Source organism: Oncorhynchus mykiss, chromosome 12 (assembly GCF_013265735.2).
Source record: "Oncorhynchus mykiss isolate Arlee chromosome 12, USDA_OmykA_1.1, whole genome shotgun sequence".
Lineage (NCBI taxonomy): Eukaryota > Metazoa > Chordata > Actinopteri > Salmoniformes > Salmonidae > Oncorhynchus > Oncorhynchus mykiss.
Window position 1 is genome coordinate 46321026 of NC_048576.1, and position 26360 is coordinate 46347385.

Genomic DNA, 26360 nt, shown 5'->3' on the forward strand with positions numbered 1-26360 from the left:
GGTCGCAAATGGGTCTTCCAAAATGGGCAATGACCCCAAGCATACTTCCAAAGTTGTGGCAAAATGGCTCAAGAAAATCAAAGTCACGGTATTGGAGTGGCCATCACAAAGCCCTGACCTCAATCCTGTAGAAAATGTGTCTGCATTACTGAAAAAGCGTGTGCGAGCAAGGAGGCCTACAAACCTGACTCAGTTAATCCAGCTCTGTCAGGAGGAATGGGCCAGAATTCACCCAACTTATTGTGGGAAGCGTGTGTAAGGCTACCCAAAACGTTTGACCCAAGTTAAACAATTTCAAGGCAATGCTACCAAATACTAATTGAGTGTATGTAAACTTCTGGCCCACTGAGAATGTGATGAAAGAAATAAAAGCTGAAATGAAATCATTCTCTACTATTATTCTGACATTTCATTCTTAAAATAAAGTGGTGATCCTAACTGACCTAAAACAGGGAATTTTTACTTGGATTAAATGTCAGGAATTGTGAAAAACAGTTCAAATGTATTTGGCTAAGGTGTATGTAAACTTCCTACTTCAACTGAATTTTCAAAGCATTTGCAAACATTTCTAAAAAAACATTTTGCTTAAGTAGATTGAGAACATCTTTTTTTAAAGAATTTAAAATAAGGCTAACGTAAGAAAATGTGGAAAAAGTCAAGGGGTTTGAATAATTTCTGAATGCACATTGTAAGTAATAAGAATGATTCGATCTCAGTTTTTGGCCACTTCAATCTATCGCTTTTGATTGTTATAAGCGGGGTGCATTGTAGTGGGGAAACCTAGCCCTGCCAAATAAAAGATTCTGGAGTAATAAGCCAATAGTAGTACAGTATTTAACTCAATACAAGGACTCCCAACAGCAGTTCCCAATGCCCCATGCATACAAGTTTACATTCCAGCCCATCACATTAAATCAGAAGCCCCGTTTATACCTGGTGCTAAAATGGGTCCTTTGTGCTGATCTTGTCTACATTCTGATTGTGCCCACATTTCCAGAAATGCATCTACACATGCTATTAAAGTGTATGCAGACAAGATCAGGATAAAGGACCCATGTTAGCACCAGGTATAAGCGCGGGTGTTAACTCAACCAATGATGTAAATATGAAATTACATAATTGCTGAAAGCTGCCCGTTCCTGTCAGAATCTATTCGTCTAAATTAGGATAACGGTCTTATAATTTCTGATATGGTTTGAATCAAAAGTGGTTTTGAATAGGCTACGGGTCTGGTGGACTAATGTTAGAAATGAAGACAAAACAAAAACCGGTACAGATTAAAGTTGAGGGGCTTGCGAAACCAAACACACTACAAGCTGAAAACAAATAACTTTCTTTATCAGAAGAAATGTCACCCTTTATGTTAACACTGATAAATACATGGTTTCTGTATATCAAAGCTAACCGAAGAAAGCTTTTGCTTGACAGAGAATATAATACCCACCAATGGTTTAAGACCAACAAAAGTCTACTTATCAAGAAATCCTTCAAGGATAAAATAAGCCTTCCCCTGTTTTCACATCAGTATAGCAGGTCAGTAAGATGGACCTGTATTAAAGTGCAGACTGGGGTGGGGGATGATTGCCTAAACTGACAACAGGGTTGCAGGGCTGGTTCAATGAGCCACGACCACAAAAAACATTCACAACAGAATAAATGACAAGGCCCCTACCACTTCACCACGCTGGCTTTACTAGCGTTGAAGTTATTATTCTAGTTTGTGGTAAAGGACTGGTTTGGAGTCAGGCATGGTGTGGCACTCAACGCAAAACGATAACCTAGTTCTCCTGAAACTACATGAAAATTGGCATATATATAGACTAGACTATTTATATGATATGTTCTATAGATCAGTGGCTCTGCGATTCGTCAGTAAATGTCATTTCACGCTCATCACCAGAACAGAGCAACATTCACCAGTCTCATTTCCCCATCTGACAAAATCTGATCTGAAATTGCACACACGCTGAGCATTAGACAAGGCATCGGTCAAGGCCTTCAAAACCTCTTGGCACTGAGAAAAATAAATACAAAGAATGGAAATATTGATAATTGTTTGTAAAGTACATTCTCTTTCTTTCCATAAGAGGACTGGTAACTAATACAGTATGATGGTTATGGAAAAACAATGTAAAGTTAGGAAGGAAAGTCTGGTATACTAAAGCAACACCTATCACTATAGGCAGTCATGGACCGCGTGGGTGACACATGAAGAGTAAAAGGAGGTGAGGGCCGCTTTGCAGTATCTCAGGGGCTGGTGTCGAAGAAATAGGCCCAAATTCGGTAGGTCACGTTGCCATGGTGAAATGGTCTGAGGGGAAGGAAGAGGAGAAAGAAATAGAGCGAGAGAAAAGAAAAACACTGTAGTCACTCTTGCTTTGGGTCCCCAAAGAGGTGGATGTTGGTTGGGGTAAGAGTGGATGCTCAAGGGAGTGGCTTGGAGTGTAGTTGGAACCATCTCAGAATAGGAGGGACACATTGCTGGTCGTTGTACAAAGCATGTCTACACACGCACACACGCACACACAGTCGTCCGTCTACACGACTCAAGCTTTGCATTACCCTCTTGGCACTTTTTTTTTGTAAGAGTTTGACATAATAAATTGCTCGTTCCACGGTCTCTTTCCACCTCGCCTTCACTGTCCTGCGCTCTCATTGGTCCTCAAAGCTCCAATCACACTCTGGATGTTTTCTTCTGGGACCTATGAGACATAGGAGGGCGGGGTTAAATCATTATTCCAAAAGCTCCAGTTTAAACTAACCTCTACAATTTACCATACAAACGGAGAGAGAAAGAGATACAGAGAGGGTGGAGAGTTGTAAACCATCACTCACCAGGGCATGGTCAAACTTGAAGGTACTGATGTAATAAGCTGGAATGTCAGCAGTCGCCAGGGGTTCCGATATTTGAGCCACGATACCACACTCGTCTGACAAGGCAATAAGAATAAAGAACACATCCATGAATATCAGATATTTCAGAAATGAGGGGTATCTGGGCATTTAATGCGTTCCTCACATTGCCAAGTAATATTCTGATTGGCATCACAGTTAGAGGTTTTTCAGAATCTTCCCCAAATGACACACACATCAAACAGTGTCTACTGGTGATGTGTACTCTGCACAGAGATCTGACTAACATTTGTTAGACCTGTGGAAACCAAACTGAGAAAAAAAACACAACGGTCCTACTTACCAAATCCTAAAGGCTGTCCTCCAATGCGAACCATTTTCCAAAGCTCCCCTGAAGCACTAGTGAAGAGGACATTGTTGGGAAACCTAGGAGGGAGAAAATGAATGCACATACTCATTCAATCTATAGCAATAACATTAAAAATAATGATTTGGTCAAATTCAGATTGTAGGTCAGTGGTTGCCATACGTGCTATGGTGAAAAATACATCACTTCAGAAGTGCTAAAAGCCTGATCCACTTATCGTCCCTCTTCATAGCTTCAAGACACCACTGACCTATATAAGGGATACCTTGTCAATGTAGGACAAGCCCATGATAAAGTACACATGATCAAAAGTATGTGGACACCTGCTTGTCGAACATCTCATTCCAAAAACATGGGCATTAATATCGAGTTGGTCCCCCCTTTGCTGCTATAACAGCCTCCACTCTTGAGAAAGCTTTCCACTAGATGTTGGAACATTGCTGCAGGGACTTGCTTCCTTTCAGCCACAAGAGTATTACTGAGGTCGGGCACTGATGTTAGGCGATTAGGCCTGGCTCTCAGCCGGCGTTCCAATTCATCCGCAAGGTTTTCAATGGGGTTGAGGTCAGGGCTCTGTGCAGGCCAGTCACACTGATCTCAAAAAATAATTTCTGTATGAACCTTGTTTTGTGCACGGGTGCATTGTCATGCTGAAACAGGAGAGGGCCTTCCCCAAACTGTTTCCACAATGGTGGAAGAATAGAATCGTCTAGAATGTCCTTGTATGCTGTAGCGTTTAGATTTCCCTTCACTGGAACCATGAAAAAACAGCAGCAGACCATTATTCCTCCTTGCCAAACTTTACAGTTGCCACTATTCATTGGGGCAGGCAGCGTTCTCCTTGCATTTGCCAAACCCAGACTTGTCCGTTGGACTGCCTTCACTCCAAAGAACGCGTTTCGACTGCTCCGGAGTTGGGGGCGAGCTTGGCGGAAGGCTTTACACAACTCCAGCCGACGCTTGGCATTGCGCATGGTGATCTTAGGCTTGTGTGTGACTGCTCGGCCACGGACACCCATTTCACGAAGCTCCCGACGAACAGTTAATCTGCTGACGTTGCTTCCAGAGGCAGTTTGAAACTCTGTAGAGGACAGATTATTATTATTATATATAATTTTTTTTACACGCTTCAGCACTCCGCAGTCCCGTTCTGTGAGCTTGTGTGGCCTAGCCGTTGTTGCACCTATACATTTCCACTTCAAAATAACAGCAGGTACAGTTGACCAGGGCTGCTCTAGTAGGGCATACATTTGTTGGAAAGGTGGCATCCTATGACGGTGCCAAGTTGAAAGTTACGGCGATCGTCAGTAAGGCCATTCTACTGCCAATGTTTGCCTATGGAAATAGCATGGCTGCGTGCTCGATTTTATACACCTGTCAGCAAAGTGTGTAGCTGAAATAGCCAAATCCACTAATTTAAAGGGATGTCCACATACTTTTGTATATATATATTGTAGCTACTAATGTAGTGGTACTGTAATCCTTTCGTTCAATCCACATGTGATTAGTTATGCAGCTGTTCGGGTTACCTCTACATGACCTTCTTTATTTGTAAACCCTTTATGATTATCTGTTTGTTTCCTAATAACCCAGCAGCAAACCCAGCAAATAAAAGTTGTCCACAGATGACTCTAAACTGCAAATTGACAGCAGTTTTGCCTTTGACGGTAAGACACTATAACCAGGTGAAAAAAAGAATGGCAGGACCACAGGAGAGCACCCACCGCTGTGTCGTCTGCTCGTCCATGACGAGAGAGATGTAGCCCTCAATCAGAGAGAAAGAGAAGAAGCGGATGTGTCCAGTGTCCTCACTAGATGCCCCAGGCTCCTTTATCCTGTAATAGAAAGTATTGTGATTCAAGTATGTCAAATCGAACCATCTTTCAACTACATTTGGTCCTGTCCAAAACCCCATTCCAACATCATCATGTCAAGTGGTCTGCTTGTCAAACTTTTCACCACTTTTACAGTCTAATCCTAACAATAGGGACTAGGGTTGTACGCCTGGAACCTGGTTACCGAGATTTACCACCCAAAATCCCTCCCTTTCCTGGGATAAATAACTGAGAAACTGGTAAATTATAATACATTTATATGAACAGCACGGCATGAAATTGAACTTTTAAAATGACATGCGATGTCTAAATCGGTCTTCTCTACGGCCACTGCAAGATGAATCATCAAAGCTCAGGGTGGGAACAAATAACCCATCTCAGTATGGAGCGCATTTCACAATGCATGTAGACCCATCATGGTAACCTTTTTTCTTGTGACAGGTAGACCTACATTGCTGCAGCATAGCCTGTGACATTAATGTAAAGATCAAATGCGAGTCTAATTTACTCATCTCACCTAATTTTTTAAATTGTAAATATGTTTTTTTTATTAAAATAAATAATTAAGAGCCCGTCACTCGAATATTCTTGCATTAATCAGTGCACGCGCGAGCACTGTCACAGTCTCTCTCCATCAACTCCAAATAAATAAATAAATAAAAAATATATATATATATATATATATATATATATATATATATATATATATATATATATATATATATATATATATATATATATATATATATATATATATATATATATATATATATATTAAACACTCCTTAGCTCCGAGTCCCATGCAAGACAAGCTAGACTAGAATAGCTTGTTGGGAAGAAAATGTTTTTTTGCATTTCTAACACCAATAGACAATTCAAAAAGGGACTATTTTAAGCTGGATGTTAAATACAGCAGCCAATAGAACTCATGGGTTGTTTGAAAGAAGAGCGAACATGCGATGGTGGTGCGGTAGGCTATTGCAGTTATTTATTCAGACCCATAACCATTCGATCTTTGCGAGAAGAAGTATAAGCCTTCTGCATCTAATTATAGTCCTATATTATTCAAGGATGTCATTAGAATGATGAAGACAAGGACAACAAAACCTATATAAATTTAACTGTTGAAAGCAAGGCAGGAAAGAAGCAACAATAAAATAAGAGCTAGGCTAATAACATTAGGGGAAATATTATGAAAGGTAGGGAATACACACACACGCCAGCCTTCTAATTATACAAATATTGAAAATAAAATAAAATAAATATTGAAATAAAATTTGCAGGCCGCATGTGCTGCACCAAAATAGCATGTTCTCTCCCTGCTTTATCATGGTTTGAACAATGTGTGCAATTTCTGACCATATAATACAGTGCAGTAATACAGTTCACACTCAAAAAGATTAGCCTAATGGAGCTAGTTTCATCCTAGTAGGGATGTTGTACATTTAAGCTGCTGCACAGCCACTATGGAAGATCCAGTCTAGCGCACCCAGTTAAATTGTGTTAAGGAGCATTTTAAAACTCTCCATGATTTAAGCAATAAGAAATAGCTGTAATTCTTATAAAAACCTGTGAGTGTGCTTCATTACCACCATCCTAAATCTAAACATCAAATTATTTTGACAGATAAGGAAATTAGCTTAATACAACCTCTTTGGGCTGAGATCCCGCTAACGGGATCGATATGACAGCCAGTGAAAATGTAGGGCGCCAAAATCAAAACATAAATCCCAAAATTAAAATTCCTCAAAACATACAAGTATTTTACACCATTTTAATGATACACTTCTTGTTAATCCCACCACAGTGTCCGATTTCAAAATGGCTTTACGACGAAAGCAAACCAAATGATTATGTTAGGTCAGAGCCAAGTCACAAAAAAACACAGCCATTTTTCCAGCCAAAGAGAGGAGTCACAAAAAGCAGAAAGATAATAATTTATCACTAACCTTTGATGATCTTCATTAGATAACACTCATAGGACTTCATGTATGTTATGTTCGATAAAGTTCATATTTATATTAAAAAATCTCAGTATACATTGGAGCGTTACGTTCAGTAGTTTCAAAACATCCGGTGATTTTTGCCGAGAGCCACATCAATTTACAGAAATACTAATAAACATTGATAAAAGATACAACTATTATGCTTGGAATTATAGATACACTTCTCCTTAACCTCTCTGATCTCCCAAACCCGGATCCGGTATCGTGACTACAGCCTCAAGCTCATTACCATAACGCAACGTTAACTATTCATGAAAATCGCAAATGAAATGAAATAAATATGCCATCTCTCAAGCTTAGCCTTTTGTAAACAACACTGTCATCTCAGATTTTCAAAATATGCTTCTCAACCATAGGAAAACAATAATTTGTGTAAAAGTAGCTAGCTAGCGTAGCATTTAGCGTTAGCATTAGCATCCAGCACGCAACATTTCAACAAAAACATAAAAGCCTTCAAATAAAATAATTTACCTTTGAAGAACTTCTGATGTTTTCAATGAGGATACTCTCAGTTAGATAGCAGATGCTCAGTTTTTCCAAAAATATTCTTTGTGTATTAGAAATAGCTCCGTTTTATACATCACATTTGGCTACCAAAAAAACCCGAAAATTCAGTCCTCAAAACGCAAACTTTTTTCCAAATTAACTCCATAATATCGACTGAAAACATGGCAAACGTTGTTTAGAATCAATCCTCAAGGTGTTTTTCACATATCTCTTCAATGATATATCGTTCGTGGAAGCCTGGTTTCTCCTCTCTATCAAATGGAAAAATACTTGGCTTTGCGCACCAGTTTCGACGCAGGACACCAGGCAGACACTTGGAAAATGTAGTCTCTTATGGTCAATCTTCCAATGATATGCCTACAAATACGTCACAATGCTGCTAAGACCTTGGGCGAACGACAGAAAGTGTAGGCTCATTCCTTGCGCAATCACAGCCATATAAGGAGACAATGGAAAACAGAGCTTCAGAAATTCTGCTAATTTCCTGGTTGGTGCATCATCTTGGTTTCGCCTGTAGAATGAGTTCTGGGGCACTTACAGACAAAATCTTTGCTTTGCTTTGTTTTCTTTCCAAAACTGTCAAGAATATGCATAGTCGAGCATCTTTTCGTGACAAAATATCGCGCTTAAAACGGGAACGTTTTTTATCCAAAAATGAAATAGCGCCCCTAGAGATCTAACAGGTTAATGCAACCGCTGTGTCAGATTTCAAAAAAGCTTTACCGAAAAAGCACACCATGCTATAATCGGAGTACAGCGCTCAGAGACCAAAACAACCCAAACAGATATGCCATATTGTGTAGTCAACAGAAGTCAGAAATAGCATTATATTCACTTACCTTGATGATCTTCATCATAATGCACTCCCAGGAATCCCAGTTCCACAAATGTTTGTTTTGTTCGATAATGTCCGTCATTTATGTCCAAATACCTCATATGGCAGGTTTTTACCTGCCATATGAGTTCTGTTATACTCACAGACATCATTCAAACAGTTTTAGGAACTTCAGAGTGTTTTCTATCCAAATCTACTATAATATGCATATATTAGAAACTGGGCCTGAGTAGCAGACAGTTTACTCTGGGCACCTTATTCATCCAAGCTACTCAATACTGCCCCCAGCCATAACAAGTTAATATAAAACTATGGTGGACAGAATGTGTTACTACATAACACAGGCTAATCTTTTCATCAGACTTGTTACAGGAAATACACATCCTTTCCCCCAACGATTGGTGATGATACTATGAAAGTTTATAGTCATCACAATTTCACAAAATCGATTAATAAAAACAGATTAATATCTTTGGTTTAGTACTAGTATTTTCGTCAAATGCGCCTGTCAGTAGCAGCAGTCATTTAACAGAGGACGGTGGTAAGAGGTTTTGGGTGTTCCTCCTACAAACGAAAGAGAAGTTGACAAATGGCTTTCATATATGGTTCTCATCTATCGACTGGTATATGTAGTATATCCAAGTTCTTTGAGGTTTGTCTGTTAGAAGAGTGCAAGCACTACATGTCGCCGCGGTTATTTTCCCAGTTAAATTGATTTCCATACAATATGGATGTGAGTGATTAATTTGCGCACACTATTGATTACAGTAGAACAAACTAATCAATTTCAGTCAAGAGTGACCGCGTGGAAAATATTGGTGCGTGAGCAGTTAAGGTACTAATTTAGCAAAACAAGTGAGACACGTGTGTTGGGAGTCATTTTTATGTCTTGGTCTTCAACATATTACACCTTATTTCAGCATATTGATTATGATTTTGAACATTTAAAACCGGTTTTGAGACACTTGGCTATTAATTTTAAAAATCCATGACAACAGGAAGCAGCAACAGTATCATTTTCAACAGGATTCTACTTAAATCAGGTAAAAACTACTGAATAAGCCCAAAAACATGCTATGATGTTTTGATTTTAGTGAAATCATGAACATTTGTTTGTCTTGCCTACTAACGGCAGCATAACCATCCTACGACAGCCCCTGCTCAAGTCTAACCATCTTCCTAGGTTTTAGACTTCCTATGTTAAACAAATGGTCTGAACTTGAGCAGCTAAGTGCTCCTGTGGCTGTGTGTGTGTGTGTATATGATAGTCTCTTAAAAAGAGATGGCAGATGGCCTCTGGTGACAGCCATATGTGAAACAGGAGGAGTGCTTAGGAGAGGGTCCTTACCCGCCTGAGTAGAACATGACGTCCATGAGCAGGGTGGCCACCGAGGGCAATGTGTCCGGGTCCAGGCTGGTCACACAGAACATGTTACTGGGGCTGGACAGAGGGTGGATGATGGGACGGGGCACTGTGAGCGAGTGAGAAAACACGTGCTTTTATTAATATGATACTGGGAGTTGAACATATATGCATTCAACTATTTTATGTCTCCCTCAGTTTTGAAAGAGGACATTTCCAACACTTTTACAAAAATGGCTGATCCCTATTACCCATCAAATGTCACCTAAGGAGAAATCTAGGCAACAAAATCCCTCAACCAGCAATAGGTTGACTTGATGGATAAGCAACAGATGTTCTACCTGCCATATCGGACTGTGTTCTCAGGGCCTCTGTTCTGAGGCAGAACCTTGACAGCAGGTGCTGGATTGACTTACTCTTAACAAACATGTCAGTCAGCCTTGAAACATGTCCAGATGAGAACGCATTATAACAGCCATGCTACATTCAGTTTGATAGGCTGCATCATAACAGCAAAATCATATCAGGGAGTCTCAGCAATATTCTTATTCAGGGGATGAAACACAATTCACTTTGTATCAGAGAAATCCCAAAGCATAACCTGAAACCAAGTAGGCATTACTGTATCAGAGTCTAGTGGTGCTTTTCCACTGCAACTTACCCCCACACCAGTCACCAGTGGTTAATGTAAGCTCTAGTGATATTGGGTTTAATCTAACATCAGGAAAACATTTCAAAAATATTCAAATAACTTTTTTTCACCTTCAGAATAAAATAAAATCCTTGGAATGTTCTAACGATCACCAAAATGTTGTGCACACCATCGAACCACCACCACATAACATTCCCCAAACTTTCTCATTAGGTTTTCAGGTAATGTACACAGAACAAACATTAAGTTAAAGTGTGGGACCAATGTTTCATGAGCTGAAATTTTAAAAAATCCCAGAAATGTTCCATACGCACACAAAAATCTTACTTCTCTCAAATGTTTTACATCCCTGTTAGTCAGCATTTTCTCCTTTGCCAAGATAATCCATCCACCTGACAGATGTGGCATACCAAGAAGTTGATTAAACAGCATGATCATGACACTGGTGCACCTTGTGCTGGGGACAAAAGGCCACTAAAATGCCAGAGATATCTCAAGTTGAGGGAGCCTGCAATTGGCATACTGACTGCAGGGATGTCCACCAGAGCGTTTGCCAGAGAAATACATGTTAATTTCTCTACCATAAGCCACCTCCAATGTCGTTTTAGAGAATGTGGCAGTACGTGCAACCGGCCTCACAATGGCAGACCATGAGTAACCATGCCAGCCAAGGGCCTCCACATCAGGCTTCTTCACCTGCGGGAACATCCCAGACCAGCCACCTCGACAGCTGGGTTTGCGCAACCGAAGAATTTCTGCACAAACGGTCAGAAACCGCCTCAGGGAAGCTCATCTGCGTGCTCGTTGTCCTCACCAGGGTCTTGACCTGACTGCAGTTCGGCGTCGTAACCAACTTTAGTGGGCAAATGCTCAACTTCGACGGCCACTGGCACGTAGAAGAAGTGTGTTCTTCACTGAGGAATCCCGATTTCAACTGTACAGTGCAGATGGTGTTGTGTGGGTGGGCGGTTTGCTGATGTTGTGAAAAGAGTGCCTCATGGTGGAGGAAGGGGTATGGGCAGGCATAAGCTAGACAACAAATACAAATGCATTTTATCAACGGAAATTTGAATGCACAGCGATACCGTGACGAGATCCTGAGGCCCATTGTCGTGCCATTCATCCAGCCCCATAACTTAATGTTTCAGCATGATAATGTACGCCCCCATGTCTCAAATAACTGTACACAATTCCTGAAAGCTGAAAATGTCCCAGCTTGCATACTCAGACATGTCACCCATTGAGCATGTTCGGGATGCTCTGGATCGACGAGTATAACAGTTTTTCAGTTTCCACCGATATCCAGCAACTTCACACAGCCATTGAAGGTAAGTGGGACAACATTCCACAGGCCATAATCAATGGTTTCATTTAAATTGACCGATTCTCTTATACAAACTAACTCAGTAGAATCTTTGAAATTGTTGCATGATGTTTATATTTTTTGTTCAGTGTAATAATGTACAAATATTTTTAGAACATACAAAAAGGTCAAATAAGGGGTTCTTATATATATTTGTCTTGTTTCACTGCATGTACAAATGGGTAACCTGTATGAGTGAGGTGTGAAATGGAAATGTGTTTTTTGCATATCCCAACTCTCGTTGAGACAACCTCGGCAGGGCCGTGCACAGACTTTTCAGGGAACAAGTGCTAAAAAGGAGAAAAAAGGGCACCCCCACGAGGAAAGCAAACTACTTTAGTTCTGTAACACACCTACTCATTAACAACTCTTGGAAGATGAGTCCAAATTAGGACTAAAATCACAAATGGTAAGCAAGCCTCCTAAAGACATGATTGACATCAGGAAAAGGTAGGCTATCTACTAGTTAGCCAGCTAACTCTGCTCTTAAATAATAACTTCATAATATTTCATAATCTACGGCTGGCTGGCTTGTGTGGATATTTTAGTATGTGATGGTTAACTAGTCTAGACTACTACCTGTGTTCAGTGCTTAGTTTGTTAAATCGTGAGTGACTCCAAACTTATAATTATTTTTAAGGGGAAAGTAATCCAAAAGAAACGGAAAGTAATTCAATTATGTTACTTAGTTTGGGTAATCCAAAAGTTACGCTACGGATTACAATTTTGGACAGGTAAGTAGTAAACGTTACAGATTACATTTAGAAAGTAACCTACCCAACGGGACAATTTTTGACAAAACCTAACGAATGTTCTGGGAACTTTCACAGAACCAATTTTGGTTCGCTGGGTAAAGACTTGTGGCGAGCAGAAAGACTGTTGCTTTGTGAGAAGGTGTTTAAAGTTCACAGGCATTATGTAAATGCAAGCTGAAAAGTACCCAGGGCCTTGTTTTGGCTGAAAGTCAGAGCAGGTCTGCCGGAAACAGAAAAGTTGGAGACTTTTGGCTAAACACTGGGCTAAATCCTCAGACTACTGAGCCAAGCCGTACTGTGCTGACCATGGTTACTTCGTCCCATAGTTGCTGGAACAATGTCAAAAGTAAAACATCTGAGCAAGCACAGTACAGTTTGTGTCACACGATAATGTGAAAAAGGGCTAAAATGTAAGTCTTGTATATTGTGCCTACCAAGTTTAGGCTTGACAAAGCCGTTGGTGACTCCTAGGCTGTTGGCGGCTACGGTCTCTCCGTTGACCACCCTCATCAGGGTGAACTCAGAAGACAGGGTGTGCATGACCATGGGCAGGTCCCGCTCTCGAACCTGACAAACACAACACCATCAACAAGTAGGCCTCAACCAAAACACAACACTTGTTACAACCGGCAAATCTAAAGGTTAAGAGTTTTATAAAAACTCGGAATAGCATTTGAACGGTTGATTCAATTACATCAGAAAGTAACTCACATTTTCACTTCAAAACACCAAGTTGAAACCGCACTCATCAGGGAAAAGAAACCATGGAGTCCCAATAACAAACAATTCACTGAAATTTCAAAAGAACTCTGCATATTGCTTAGCTGAAAACCTCAAGTGTAACTAAAAGAAAAGGGGCCCGTGGCTACAGCAAACATTAATAAAGCATTTTAGGTAGGCACTGCATGTCTGACTAGCAAAAGGTTTGGGCCACCAACCTCCCAAAGGAATGCAATGCTTTAAAAGGGTAGAGACGGTCTTCTGCTTCCAAATCTAATTTCAAAGTGAAATGAAATGCCCCAAATAGCTGTCCATTATATGGGCCTAATGCAAAGTTACTGTGTCAGTTCCATTTACATTTTTCATTTAGCAGACGCTGTTATCCAGAGCGGCTTACAGTGCTTCATTTGTAAATCGGGAGGCACCGGAACAAGAACAAAAAATGAGCGCAAGAGGGGGAGGCCTTGGGTGTTCTGAGGTACCAGAATGAGATTAAAAATGTTTTTACATTAAAAAAAAACACCTTTATAATAAAGCATGGCGTGCATATCATCGCATTTGAGTAGTGGAATAGAGCAGTAGAGGCACCTACAGAAGTCACCACATGGGGAACATTTTAAGTAGCCTAAGGTCTGGAAATATGTGGCCTTTTATTAATGCATTTCATGCAATTCTATGTTAAATAATTTAAATAATCATAGCATGATGATGAGTTGGTTATTTGAATCAGCAGTGTAGTGGTGGTGGTGGTGGTGGTGGGGGATCCTGCTCTAAATGACTGCATTCGGGTTGGGTCCTACCGTTTATGTAACGCAAATACTCATTCAAAATGTTTTTTTTTCTTAAAAAAAAAAAAAAAAAAAAAAAAAGAGGCCTCGGCCTGGCCGGTCTTCCTCAGAGCCTCAAATAAAATCCGACACAGTGGGAGAGAGATACACAGAGACTGAGAAAGAAAGCATGCAAGATAGAAACAGAGAAAGAGTGAGTAAGACATCAAGACAAGTAGACAGATTGATGCAGAGAGCGCAAGCGAGAGAAATGGAGAGAAACGGATGAGAGACGCAGGTTGTTTCTTCCTTTTCTTTAGAGCCAGTGATTAGGCCGTGGCTGGGAGCAGCTGGCGGAGGGAAAACAGTGGCCATGAATGTTACCGGGAATTCCAGCAAGAGCCTGAGCCGAGACTGATCCTCTTTAAATAACTACTGCCAGATTATCAACAATTTTTTATTTCCTTACAAAGGCTACAGTTATTCAGCAGACCTTGTGTTTTCTTCTCTCCCCCTCTTAGCAGGTAATAAAAAGACTCCCTATGGCCAAAAAGGCCTGGCATGAGGAAGGACTGGTGTAATTAAGCAGCTCGTCAAAGCAAAAGTGCCGCCCAGGGAGGTACTGTAGATAAGCTGCTATTGTCTTTTCATATCGAGCAAAATGGAAAAACAGTTACTGGCCACAAAGTACAAGTGGGGGAATACTACACTAAAATGGCATGTTTCGTAGGCCATTTTCCATTATCTATGTATAACAGCAGGCTACCTTCCATCCTCTCCACTGGACCACTGGTAACATAACAGGTAATGCAAATTACCATGTTCAGTAATACTTGCAGGAATAAGCAGCTAAACTGACAAATACAGCGAGTTATTTTGGTTCTGTACTCCAGCATTGGATTTGAAATTATACAATGAGGTTAAAGTACCGATTGTCAGCTTAAATTCCATTCATATCAGGTGAACACTTTTTGTAATAACCATGTTTTTGCAATTTGCTGGCTGATATCTTGCATGTGTTCCTTGCAGAGTTGAGGAAGGCATAAAACAGCAGTTCTAAAGCATAATTTACACAGTAGGTATGCAATGCAAGAACGCAACATGGCAATCCCGTGTACTTGAATCAAGTTTGCAACTGCGGGGCTGCCCACATCTGCATAGTTTTAGTACGCAGGATCACCATTTTGTGCGCCCATTTGTCGGTTTTGCGTTGTCGACTACGAAGGGCACGGATCAATTTCCAAAAATGGTGCTTCGGGGGGGCTGACAGACGGACTCAGTTGTTGTCTCTCAACTTACTGATGAGAGTTAGAATAGTAGAATACACCAGGTGCACCATTTCGAAATTTGGTTGTGCGTCAGCAGTTCCTCTTGTTTTGTCAGCCAACTCAATTAGCCATGTCAGCTAACATTTTTTTTTATTTATTGGTAAGTTAGTCTAGCCAGCTATCATGGCCGACACAGGGCACATGACCAGAGGCCCTGACCTCCAGGGAGCCCCTATTGATTGTGTTAGTCACTCGCACTCAGGTGTCATATTAACATGGCATAAGTCATGTCCAAATGTGTAGAATTGCAGGAAATTAGCTTTAAAACTGCTAAAGTCTCTACCCATGGCAAAATGGATATAATTGCAGGAAATTAGTTGTAAAACTGAAAATAAATCCTCTCTGCCCAATGGAAAAAATTGTAGAATAGCAGGAAATGTACTTTCAAACAACAACAAAAAAATCACTCAGGGGCCAGTAAAAATGTTTTGCCAGCAAGGTGGTGGGGCCCCCAACATTTAGTTTAACTGTACAAATGGATTGATTGCACAAATCAGTTGACTGCATGTGTTTGTATGGTTATGGGAATGCAGACCCACTGCAGCCACTTACATTCTGTGACCCCCATCAAAGTTGCCCCTGAGGTAGGGTATAAAATAGGCTAAGAGAGGTCTGTAGTGGAACTGCACTCACCAGGATGAAATCCGTCTGATAGGTAGACAGCATAAACACAGAGATGTTGTGGTCTGCCAAGGGGGCGATGACAGACTTGGCTATTTTGGTGACTCCGATTGGCTGAGAGTTGGTGGTGCTCCCACCCCCCGACACCACATTGAGAGCCAACCACGTGGCTTCGGCGACACTAAGGTGCTCCGACTCAGGCAGTTCTGAAATCAGACAAGAAAATGCTGTTAAAGGTGTGGCCCCAGATGAATGCTTGTCTGTCAGTGGCCCCCTTGGTGATAAATGAGGCCGCTAACAGTGTCGCCGGACTCTAAATGTCCCTTATTTTATGGATTATTGTTTGATTTTCTCCTCCGCTGATGAGCTGGAGAAGGCATTGTCAAGCCTGGGTGCTATGAGAGGGGTCTGATTTGGAAAAAGATCTGACTCCATTGCTAAGAACAATAAGATATCACACATGACTGACCATGCTTACTTATTCCATCATAAAATCAATCATGTGTGGAGAAAAACCTTGAAAGAAACCTTGTTAATAAATAAACTGCATTCATGAGTGTCATTGGAATAACAATTCAGAGCAAAGCAACAAAAAAGCTAAGATTTATTGTCAAATGAATTTATTGTGAAACAAGTGGAAAAGGAAAAAGTTCAGATTCTCCAGTACTTTTGTATAATTGTTTTGCCAGTAGTTCTGAAAGTAGCGCTCACGAGCCAAAGGTGTTCCCCGAAAATCTGATTTGTGCACCATGTTATTGCTCTCTCTGCTGTGGGTGCTCACTCTGTTTTTACACTGCTGCTACTCACAGTTTATTATCTATGCATAGTCACTTTACAAATTACCTCGACTAACCGCGCACATTGACTGGGTACCAGTACCACCTGCAAATAGCCTAGTTATTGTTACTAGTTATTGTTATGTCATCTTCTTGTGTTACTTTTTGTTTTGTTAATTTAGTAAATATTTTCTTAACTATTTATTGAACTGTACTGTTGGTTAAGGGCTTGTAAATAAGCATTTCACAGTAAGGTCTACACCGGTTGCATTCGGCACATGTGACAAATACAATTTGATTTGATTCTCTGCTCTGGGTGCATCACGTGCATCTTGCTAGCGGTAACACATATGGTGGAAACTTGAATTGCTATGGGCCTGCCCACGTGGGAGGAACTTGTACAGCTCCCAGAAAAAAAAAAAGAGTCCCATTTCAAACTAGGGATATCGTGGCCAATTGAGGTAACACAGTAATTCTGCTCATAGATTATGTACAACACATTGACACAATCAGCCCAAAGCGGGGGGTTAAAAAAATACTTAGCCACTAAAGTTCCAGAGATTGTCTTGAAAAGGTATTAGAAATACATTAAAAACATAATAATGTTAACATAAACACCCCTGCCAACTAATATCAACATTTATATATAGTGTAGAATAATTATAATGCCCCCCCTCACCCCATTTGGCCCAAACAGAGCACACTAGAGTTGAGAACACTAATGTACTGTACTGAACTCTACTGTAATGTACTGAACCCTACTCTACTGTTCTGTGCTGTATTCTGTTGTCCAAACTTCTGAAACGTCTATGATTGGTTCAGATTTGGTCCAATCCACACCAACCAAATTTGGTCTTGTTTGGTGGTGGATCTCATTAAAATAATGAAGAGAAAGAAACTCATACTCATAATTGTTGTGATGAACAAATTAGGGACCCATCATGAAATTACGTTGCGGCAATTCTGTTACCAGGTGTATATTCACTTACTGTAATTCAATAACCAAAATAGATTTTTTTCAAAGTCAAGGTGTGAAAACATTGGTCAAACTGAGGGAGATAACCAAAATTATGTTATCATCTGCACAGTTCTTCCTGTAAACGTACACTGAAAATATAACAAATACACAATGTGGTTGAGTGAGTTGAATCCATGTCATTAGAGGTAGTCCTTGTGAAGGTAGTCCTTGTGAATAGAGTTGCATGGTTTCCTACACTTTTAAATCAATGTTTGTTTGGCATACATTTTAAGTGAAAAATCTGAGTCTCAGTGCAATTCCATTCCCATTAATTGCTCACATACAGGTAAGCACAATAGAAACTTCCAGCCAATCTACAGTAGAATACCTGCACCTGTTTTGCCACGCAGAGCTTCTAGTATCCATGGTGACCAACAAGGGTCACCCTGGAAACCAGTCTAATGACATGGATTCAACTCACTCAACCACAAAGCCAAGTCAGTGACAGCTTGGCCTCTGTTAACCCATAATGGCAAAGGGGGGAGAACTGATGGCGCAATATGTGATCAAACATCAGCAGCCAGTCAAGATACGAGTCATTTGAGAAAATCACAAGGCTACAATTTTTTTCCTGTGGTCTGATCATGGTTTCCACAGTAACCTTAAAGATCCAGAGGTAGAGACTACAAAACCCACCTTTGAAGCCTTCCTCGTCGACGATAAGGGTATAGTCCTCCGGAGTTTCCGTCAAACTGAAAAATTTGCATCTGGAAACGAAAGAGGATGTTTTACAGTGAATAACGTGGTTCATTATGCAACTTGTAAATCACCAGTTATTTTCAACAGAACATATTCATCATCTAAGTTAAATTATAAAAAATGGGAAGGAGTTATTGTTAACTGTTTGTAGGCAATAAGGAACCTTTACCCTTTGCCCAGAAATTACCTTATTGAACAATGCAGAGGAGCAAAAGCATGTTGTTAGCCCAAAGTATTGTGGCTCCATGAGAAGAAAAATAAGATTAATATTATATGCCTATCGCCTATGAGTATACTAACCATTCAGTCAACTACTCAAGCCAACATTGATGATGACCAATTAGCAATTAAACTTTCGTACAACCTCCAAGGAAGCTGAGAAAAAAAACAACAGCTTGCCCTGGTCAGACAGAAATACTCAGAGTCTGAATCTAAGGTAATCAGCCTCCAAACAATCTCTGTGACCCCCACATGGCCCCCAAAGTTCCATCTTGAAAGAAAGCAACACATCCATACACTCAATGCAGACAATTTGTGTGATCACAAGACGGAAGATCTTCTTTTTCACCATATTTAATGACATATGGGCTATATTTGAGGGCCATCAGGTCAGAGACAACACAGAAATATGCCGTGGTGTTTCTCAGCTCGAAATAAATCCAGCTATTTCTTACATTTCATTCCTCAGTTATGAGTGATACGAGCTCCATGCAGTTGTGTAAACCTTGTTGCCAGAGGAATTGCAAAACCAGAGATATGTTTTTTTAAATATATTTTTGCTCCCTGCATCTGTCTATGCAAACATACCCAATTACATGCATCTCGAGTTGGGACTGCCAGCAGCTGCTGCAGACATTTATGCTGATCATAAAACCTGAACCAGCTCACAATTCTGGGAGAGAGGAGACACTGGTTGATGAGCTATGCTTGTTCAACTCACCCAAACCTCTCTTAAATCGAGGGTCACCATTGATACTTGTCGATTGTGGAAAGCAGCGAGTCTGGTGCCATGCGTCATTTCTTGAATGATGATGTACATCATCGCCTAAATGCTGAAGTGGCCTACTTGTCCCAAACATCTCCTGTTGTCGTGTCATCTTATCTTGAGTGTCCTTGGGTTGGCATGATGGAGAGCTTTTCTAATACTTATGTATTGAGAAATGGTGTCTCACCACCATTACAAAAGAAGAGACTCAAGATTACATTCACCTTCAGTACGACGTGGCTCTTTTCCACTATTGGATGTGTTAATTTAAGGTTTTAAATTGATGAAAGGATGCTAATCTAGTGATAGCCTTTAGAGAATGGCTCTCAAACTCTGTTCCTGAGAGCTTACCATCCTGTAGTTTCACCCCAGTTGTAATAATCCTGATGTGCCGGATTAGGGTTGGAGCAAAAACCTACAGGAGGGCAGCTCTCCAAGAACAGGGTTGAAGAGCCCTACATTAGAGTGATGTTTTGAAGTTTAGGTCTACCTCATTAATCCTGGTGCATATGTATTTGGAAACTGCTGTCAGAACATACTTGTTTCATTTGATCTCTAATTTGTACTTTTCTTATCTTGAAAAAGGCAAGATGAATCTGAGGTATTGTGCAACATGGCCATGTCCTCATTAAAGTATTGTAGTAGTAAGAAGTACTTTGTTTCTTGCATTGCTCATGAACAACTTAAAATATGTAAGATAGGGTAAAGGCGTCCACACAACACAATGCCACAGGTGTCTCATGTTGAAGGAGTGTGCAATTGGCATGCTGACTGCAGGAATGTCCACCAGAGCTTTTGCCAGAGAATTGAAAGTTCATATCTCTAACATTAGCTACATCCAATGTCATTTTAGAGAACTTGGCAGTATGTCCAACTGGCCTCAAAACCACAGTATGGCATGGTGCGGGAAAGCAGTTTGTTGATGTCAACGTTGTGAACAGAGTGCCCCATTGTGGCGGTGGGGTTATGGTATAGGCAACCAGCCTCAACTTCGCACAGCCATTAAAGATTAGTGGGACAACATTCCACAGGCCCCAATCAACAGCCTGATCAATTCTATGCGAAGGAGATGTGTCACGCTGCATGAGGCACATGTTGGACACACCAGATTCTGATTGGTTTTCTGATCCATGCCTCTACCTTTTTTTAGGCATCTGTGACCATCAACAACATTCTAGGTGGTAAGTAGCTTGCAAGCCATCCCCTTGTGTTTGTGTGGCTCCACATTTTGTCAGCATCACTCACATTCTATATGAATGCAAGGCACTTCACATGGAGCATCTAGGAAGAGTTTGTTTCAGGCTGTTAAACACCCCTGAACAATTAACACACCCTTACTTGACTCGAAATTTGAAGCTATTACAAAAAGTACTGTCAAATCTAAAAGTACTTTATAAATAAATATATTAGCGACTCACAAATGGTATTAATGACATGAATTTAAAGCTGCAACAAAGCCAATGAGGACAGTAATCTTCTAAATAAAAACACTCCATGATGAAAATGTATATCACATTCTCTGGACATTACCTGTTTTTCAAGTATTTTTTAGGGGTCAGCGGAGAACACCAAAAAAGGTCACTGAAAGGTGGAGAGGAAGTTGCCCCGAGGACAGCTTGGTCAACATTGGCTAGCCAATGGCCTTTCCAACCCCATGTGACCTTAATGTATGGATCCTCACAACAACAAAACAATACTTGCCTTCAACGTGTGTCCTGGCGCAGTCATAACGCAAAGATCTTTGTTGGAATGCAAAACGCCTTTTGAGAATATTCTCAGTGGCATTCCAATAATCGTATAACCATCGCAATAGGTTGAACATGAGAAAATATCCTGGCTATAACCTGCCCTGTCCTCATCATGCCAGGTTAAATTAATATAAGGATCTTAACATTGTTATTGTGATCCCTTAATAGCTTATTCAAATTATTAAAAACAGAAAGCCTCCAGTCAAGAACACAACCACCGGTCAAGCGCAATCACTTCTTCGGCAGCAGATATAATGGCTTGAGGTGCTAACATATCATGATTGCAACATCGCAAATGATGTATTCGGCATCTTCGCGGACTACTTAAATGCCGGCTGTAGGCCTATATACGAATGCCTCAAGCAGCCGGTTCAATTTTGATTTCAAAGCAACCACCTCCCTCGGATAATTTTACAGCTACACACACACACACACACGAAAAACAACACCGCAGAGTTCAAAACTAAGCACGTACACACACCCCTTCACGTCGGACTACAAAAGCTCAAAATGTTAATACAAAACTAAATAGCCTACTGAATTTAAAGAATATGCTACCGAGAACACTCATTGACACATGCAAAAACAACAGAGCAGGCATTTTCATTGAAAGCTAAAAAGATAACTGTACTGAAAACAACTAAAATTGCACCGTTTTGCTACACCGATCGGCTACATAATCCAGTCCCACACGTAGTTTTCAATAACGTTACTGCCCAATACCACATTTATGACTCGTTTGTTATATTTTTACGGATTTGGTAAATGTTCATATCTATATAGCTACTTACCTTGTTTTAGAGGGCAAGAAGGCGAGTTTGATTAATCCATGAGTGCAAATCTGAATGCCCTCTTTTGCTATACTCGCTACTTTCAAACTGTGTTCTAAAATATGCAACTCCATCTTTTGCGTCTTCTCATTTGACGAATATCTAAAAAAAAAAATTAAAAAATGATATCCTTTCTAATAAAAATAAATAAATATACCTATGCTATATAGCTAGAGCGTATCAAAACCGTGAAACTGAGCAGAAAACAAAGGAGGGAGAAGAAAAAGTTATCCACTTAGGAAAAGAGTAAAAGAGAGCAAGACAGAAGCAGGGTGAAATAAAAGAAAGCACAATGAGGTAAACAGGGAGGAAGAAAATTGAGAAGGACTGTCGGTCCGCGTGTTTTCTCTCCGACAGGGATTGGAATCGTCCAGCAGCTGGTAACAGTGAAACAAACAACTTGCCAATCAAAAGAAGGGGAGGAGCATAGAGGTAGAAAGAGGACTCATCTTTGTATCTGTATAATAGAGTCTCAGACAGCATGGGCAATACCATTGGAGGCAATCTCCACGTTGACGTAGTAAATGTTCTTCTTCACGATTGACTGATCCCTCCTGATGACCCGGTTCCACATGACTCCAACAGGGTCACCAGGAGGGCTCAGCCAACGAAGTTGGAAGTCCCACACAGGTGTCGACGTTAAAATGGTGGGAGCGCTAAATGGTACTGGCCATGTTATTACGACCTTTTAGACAAAGGACTCTATCATTCTCTATGGGGAGGACCTTGCTCTGGCACACTGGCATGTCGGGACATGTAGTTCCACATTTCCTATGGCGCTATGGGCAATCGCGGCGAAAATACAGGGACAATGCAAAATGTAGTTAAGAAAAATGTATTTTGTCTCACGGTCATATACCAGTTTTTTATGCAATAATGGTCTGAGCCCAAAACTCAGACATCTTACAAATTAACCATACAAGATAGGCCTAATCCATCAGTGTCCATCATGTCCAAAAACACAGTCATCTCTAGGACATTATAGCCAGTCCACTGTCCAAAGACCGGTTGGTTTTTCATTATCAAAACCAATGCATATGCAACTATGGGGCAATACAGATTGGGTTGGTCTAGAATGTTGATATGTAGGGTACTATGGGGCGAGACGCCCCTTGGGGTAAGACAACCCCCACGGCTGCTACTAGTCTTGATCCTTTTTTTTTTATACCGTACCAGTCAAACATTTGGACTCACCTACTCATTCAAAGGTTTTTCTTTATTTTTACATTGTAGAATAATAAAGACATCAAAACAATGAAATAACACATACGGAATTATGTAGAAACCAAAAAAGTTCATACAAATATATATAAATAAATTATATTTTAGATTCTTCAAAGTAGTCACCCTTTCCCTTGATGACAGCTTTACACACTCTTGGCATCCTCTCAACCAGCTTCATGAGGTAGTCGCCTGGAATGTGTTTCCAATAGTCTTGAAGGATTTCCCACATATGCTGAGCACTTGTTGGCTGCTTTTCCTTTACTCTGCGGCCCAACTCATCCCAAACCATCTCAATTGGGTTGAGGTCGGGTGATTGTGGAGGCCAGGTCATCTGATGTAGCACTCCATCACTCCTTCTTGGTCAAATAGCCCTTACACAACTTGGAGGTATGTTTGGGGTAATTTTCCTGTTCAAAAACAAATGATAGTCCCACTAAGCGCAAACCAGATAGGATGGCATATCGCTGCAGAATGCTGTGGTAGCCATGCTGGTTGTGTGTGCCTTGAATTCTAAATAAATCACTGACAGGGTCACCAGCAAAGCACACCCACACGATCACATCTCCTCCTCCATGCTTCACAGTGGGAACCACACATGCAGAGATCATCCGTTCATCTACTTTGCGTCTCAGAAAGACATGCCGATTGGAACCAAAAATCTCAAATTTGGACTCATCAGACCAAAGGACAGATTCCAATTGGTCTAATGTCCATTGCTCATGTTTCCTGGCCCAAGCAAGTCTCTTCTTATTTGTGTGCTTTAGTTGTGGTTTCTTTGAAACAATTCGATCATGAAGGACTGATTCATGCAGTCTCCTCTGAACAGTTGATGTTGAGATGTGTCTGTTACTTGAACTCTGTGAAGCATTTATCTGGACTGCAATTTCTGAGGCTGGTAACTCTAATGAACTTATCCTCTGCAGCAGAGGTAACTCTGGGTCTTCCTTTCCTGTGGCGGTCCTCATGAGAGCCAGTTTCACCATAGCGCTTGATGTTTTTTTGCGACTGCACTTGAAGAAACTAGGACCCAGGATTATCCATCCGTATCCCATAAGCAGCCAGTCTGGCTCGAGCTGTTGGCTTCTCCCCAGCCATGACCTCTACCCCTGCCACAACCTTCACCACAAACACCCTAAAAGAAGGAGATACAGAATGCTTATTCTGTAACGAGCTCTTCTCTGTTACCGGTGTGGACTGGATATGGTGTGATCAGTGTCAGAGGTGGGATCACAAGCTATGCTCAAATTTAACTGGGGTGGGATTAATTTGCAACTTCTGTGTCAATAAAAAAATTGTATCCCGGTAGCTGGGAAAAATGACCCTTTCCTAAAAAATACATTTGATTAAATACTACAAATCTGTTAACTGTAGCCATTTATTTTCCTTTATAGTTTGTTACCCTAAGCATGGCCATCATCCACCTACAATCTTTATTTGCTTTTTTGTGTCAGCAATAAGGGAGGGGGGCATCTTACCCCATGTTACCCTAAACAATATTTTGTCTTCAATGTTTATTGAAAACATAAATACATTTGCACAATGAGCACTTGTTCTCTCAAGTACATCATTACAGTTGTTGGTTAGCTAGCTAGCATATTTGAGCCATATTAGCATTGACATGAAATCATTCAAAATAAAACCTCATCGCAGTGCTAAAGGTTCTACTACAGATCCGGGTTAATTCCCGGGCATTTTCCCTCCAGTGTTCGAAAGAATCACATCCGCCTTAGGCAATTTCATTCTTAAATAGGATTGATACGGCCTCCCGAGTGCTGCAGAGGACTAAGGCACTGCATCGCAGTGCTAGCGGCATTTCTACAGACCCAGGTTCATTCCCGGGCTGTGCCACAACCGGCCGTGGCCGTGAGTCCCATAGGACAATGCACAATTGGCCCAGCGTCGTCCGGGTTAGGGGAGAGGTTGGCCGGGCGGGCTTTACTTGGCTCATCGCGCCCTAGCGACTCCTTGTGGTGGGCCGGGTGCCTGCATGCTGAAATCGGTTGCCAGTAGGCTGACACCGGTTGCCAGTTGAACAGTGTTTCCTCAGATACATTGGTGCGGCTGGCTTCCGTGTTAAGCTGGCAGGTGCTAAGGAGTGCGGTTAATCGGGTCATGTTTCGGAGGATGTATGACTCCACCTTCGCCTCTCCCGAGCCTGTTGGGGTGTTGCAGCAATGAGACAAGATCGAAAAAGGGGGGTAAAATAAAAATATATATAAAAACAAGACATGGTATCAAGAACAAGATTCAACTAGCTCAATTGAACCACTTATGATTCCCCATATGGCAGTTTGTCATTGTTGCAAGCCATTTGGCCATCCAGAAGCACAACTCATGGAATTCTGCCCCACTGAAACATGCACATTGTTTTCATGATGTTGTCAGCTAACCCATCTCTATACACACACAGGTTTTGTTCCTATACAAATAGGCCAACTTCTAAAGTTTGAAGGGGGTTGTGTTGAAAGAATGAAATATACAATTAAGCAGGGCATTAATTTGGGACCATGTCTTTGTTCACTTAGCCCCATATTCCCTCAGTTCAATCTTCTAAACCAGGGATCGGCAACCCAAATGAGTGGAAGAGACACTTTTCTAATTCTCTCAATATCTAGTATTTTTTGGGCTGCAAAAATATTTGATAACAACTATTTCACAGTGTATATTTTTCACAACCTTGATGTATACAGGTCTTTTGGAGAGTTGATTCACTGTTGCATGATTTAATAAATAAGGGCCGTCAATAACAGATCAGATGCATGTTTATTGTAACATAATTTTTTAATAAACGTGGTGGTCAGGCCATATATAATAAATCTAGGTCATGACCTCAAATACACATTTACAGTCACTGTGACCTTGACCTTCTGCCAAGTACATATTCTTTAGACATTTTTAGTCAGTTCAATGGCTTTGCTTATTTGTGCCAAATATGATCGAAATAGCTTCTGTAAATGGCGAGATAAATAACCACTTATTCAACTCAGAGATTTGTCAAGGTCATAGTAATTTAACATATGAAGTAGATCCCATATACAGTACACCCTTACACACTGTATGTAGATTTAAACAATAAGCAGCATTTTCTACCTTATAACAATAAGCATT

General features: G+C 40.8%; 1 protein-coding gene across 1 annotated transcript; it reads right to left on the reverse strand.

The window, feature by feature from the left end:
* Positions 1 to 1321: 1321 nt before the first annotated feature.
* LOC110537697 (cytosolic arginine sensor for mTORC1 subunit 2) lies at positions 1322 to 22441 on the reverse strand. Its single transcript, XM_021623934.2, has 9 exons — positions 21990 to 22441; positions 18403 to 18473; positions 15985 to 16178; positions 12971 to 13103; positions 9752 to 9875; positions 4945 to 5055; positions 3197 to 3279; positions 2836 to 2930; positions 1322 to 2702 (listed from the first exon to the last, which is right to left on the reverse strand). Exons 1-9 carry the CDS (start codon positions 22100 to 22102, stop codon positions 2637 to 2639), a joined length of 990 nt encoding a protein of 329 aa, XP_021479609.2. The 5' UTR covers positions 22103 to 22441; the 3' UTR covers positions 1322 to 2636.
* Between the last annotated feature and the right edge of the window lie 3919 nt (positions 22442 to 26360).